The sequence below is a fragment of the Quercus suber genome, unplaced genomic scaffold, assembly GCF_002906115.3.
Source record: "Quercus suber isolate HL8 unplaced genomic scaffold, Cork oak 2.0 scaffold_15, whole genome shotgun sequence".
In the NCBI taxonomy this organism is placed as follows: Eukaryota; Viridiplantae; Streptophyta; class Magnoliopsida; order Fagales; family Fagaceae; genus Quercus; species Quercus suber.
In genome coordinates, this window is record NW_027069480.1 from 1,581,891 (window position 1) to 1,584,856 (window position 2,966).

The following is a 2,966-nucleotide window of genomic DNA, read 5'->3' on the forward strand; positions in this document are numbered from 1 at the left end:
ACCTCAGCCCCTTGGACTTGATCACCAGCTTAGCTAGATCCTTTAGAAGCCTCTAAAGGGGGGGGGGGGGGGGGGGGGGGGGGGGTTCAAGTCAAGGTGATCTTATGACGACATTTCCTCAACTTGAATCAAGAAAAACCAAGACAAAATTTTTCTTTTTATTCAATAGAAAGTGACCGATAATATCAAATATACTAATTTGCATGGCCACGCGTACAAAAATATTTAACTAGACAATCTCATAAAAGATGATTAGAAACAACCACAAATGTCTCACAGAGATAACGCATATTTTTATTCTCTTGTTGGAGGCGCGGTGCACTAGTTGTTGTTGTATCAGTACAGGTTTCAGCATTAGTCATGCAACTATCAGATGCGACATTTACCGTTTCGTAGTCATGAGCTTTCAACGCAGTTTTTGCATCTTCTGTTTCGCTAATAGTAGCATCATACATTTTGAGGCAATCATCTAAATGCTTTTTCAATTCGGGGTCTACAGTCTTGATGAGTGAGCGAATAAGGGCAAGGGTTTTATTAGCAGCAACATCTACCAAGTGAATTGAAATATTGGTAAGGCCAACAAGATCGACAGATTGTGTATGATGATCAGATTTGAGGGCTTGCAAACAGAAAGGAGGGTCTTCGTGGTCAGAGCAAATCTCTTTAAGCACATTTTCCGATACCTTCACACTTAGCCGACCATATGTTGGGCAAATCCACAGGATCGCTAGCAAAAGAGAGAAAAAGAAGGAGACACAAAAAGAAGGGGCCATTTCTGTCTTCCTTCACTAACACCAATTGTTGGGTTTGATTTATTGAAAGGAACGTATTGTGAAATAAAACAATAGAAGCATTTAAATTAATCTTTTTTGATAACGGACAAAATTTATCATTAATTTGGGAAAATTACATCCTTTCCTCTATTATTTTTATTTATTTATTATATAGATCCAATAGAAATCCGGCCAATGATGACTACTCTAAGATTATTATTCTTTATCATCAGTCTAAGAAACATATTAGTTATAAAATAAAACAAATGAAAAGCTAACAAATGCCCTAAGGTATTAATTTAGCAAATATTTTTAGAAACTTTTATAAAAAAAGAAAAAAGTCATTGATTTTTCTGATAGATTTTTATATTTCCCATAAAAGTGATATCAAAACTTTTTCAAAATGATCCATTAACAAATTCCCTAATAGCATTAGTTAACCGAACTCTAAAACAAAATACATTACTTGTAATTAATGTGAATACAATAACATATATCTATAATCTATAATCAATATAAAATTGAGTAAGTTTGGCTTTTGGTTGACTTAATAATATTTTGCCACGTAATTTTTCATGGTTTCACAATTTTACACATCAATATTATGATATGAGTACTTTTTATTTGAATTTAAATTCTATTCTCTATTTAAATCCCCAATTAAATATTTCCCCAGTATATTTTCTTTGTAAAATGGAATAAACAGTTTTCCATACAAAAACACTATCATGATAAATATTTATTAATAACTCTCATAATTATCAAATTGCGTATTTATTATTCCATATAAAGATATAATTATAATAAATTTCTATTAATAACTATCATAATTATTATCAAGTTGCATATTTAGTATTCCATATAAAGGCAAAATTATAATAAATATCTATTAATAACTATCATAATTAATATTTAATTGCATATTTAATATTCCGTATACAGACAAAATCATAATAAATATATATTAATCACTATCTTAATTATAAAAATTCATATCTCATATTTACACAAAAAATAAAGAAGTGGTTGTAATTTAAGGCTACAACTCCACTCATTGTGTTTTTCATTGGATGTGAATATTGACAAATCTATCATTGGATTACATTTTCTTTTTTATTCTTCATACTTGCAAAATTTCTTGAAAAACAAAAATCAATAGCTAAGTCATCAACAAAATGTTTAAATTTTAAGTTTTTGTAGTCTAAAATTATTCATAAAAAATAAGTTTATGGATTAAATAGTTAATAACATCTGATTAACACGAAATTTGATAAACATTTTAAGAATATAAAAAAAATGCAATTCAACAATTTCATTTTCAAAATAGGTAGTTATGCTATTTTTTTACGGAGAAGTTGAAGCCTTAGGCGACAACTAAGTTTGTAGCCAAATTTTATCCAAAAATAAAAGTAAAAGATTTTAGATCAAATCATATTTTATTTAACATTTTTGTGCATTGTGGAGGTTATTGCTTATATATATATATATATATATATGTATATATACGAGTTTAGATGATAGAATTTATGTGTAAATATAACTAATACAAAATTATAGTATAATTGAAAAGTACTTAACGCCTTTTTAATTTCACCTTTCTGCTCTTGTAGTGTTCTAAATGGCTGTACTAAAATTAAGAAATTGAATTGTATACTTGGCATAAAATTATACTACAATTGAAATCCAATATGAAATCTTAACTTTGGTTTTAAGAGGTTAGAGTGTCATTATTGTGCTCTTTTCGACTTTTATGTCAGGTGTTAATGCATAATAAATTTAGGTAGAAAAAATAAAGAATTTAGATGAAACACATGATACAAAATTATATACCCATTTTAAAATCTAATTAGATTTTCTCTTAGTTTTGGTTTAAATATATCTATATATATATATATATAAAACTAAAGCTATGAGAAAATCCAATTAAATTATATAGTTGAAGTCCAATTTTTCACCATATGTCTAAATTATTTCTTAATTTTGGTGCCAAACGTGGGATCATATCATAAATAGCTATTTAGGTAAGTATAGAGTGCGAAAACCAAAGAGTCCAAAATTAATAAACCGTAAAAAAAAAAAAATAATAAAATAAACAATCATGAACAATCTGCATTTTCTTCCAAATAATATTCTTGCAAGGCTTTTTCAAGAGTTAGAAAAATATAAAAATATCTACCTAGTATGTATATAAAA

At 27.5% G+C, this 2,966-nt stretch overlaps 1 protein-coding gene across 1 annotated transcript; it reads right to left on the bottom strand.

The window, feature by feature from the left end:
- Positions 1 to 239: 239 nt before the first annotated feature.
- LOC112039120 (pectinesterase inhibitor) lies at positions 240 to 773 on the bottom strand. Its single transcript, XM_024071963.2, has one exon. The coding sequence runs from the start codon at positions 771 to 773 to the stop codon at positions 240 to 242; it is 534 nt and encodes a 177-aa protein (XP_023927731.2).
- Positions 774 to 2,966: the final 2,193 nt, after the last annotated feature.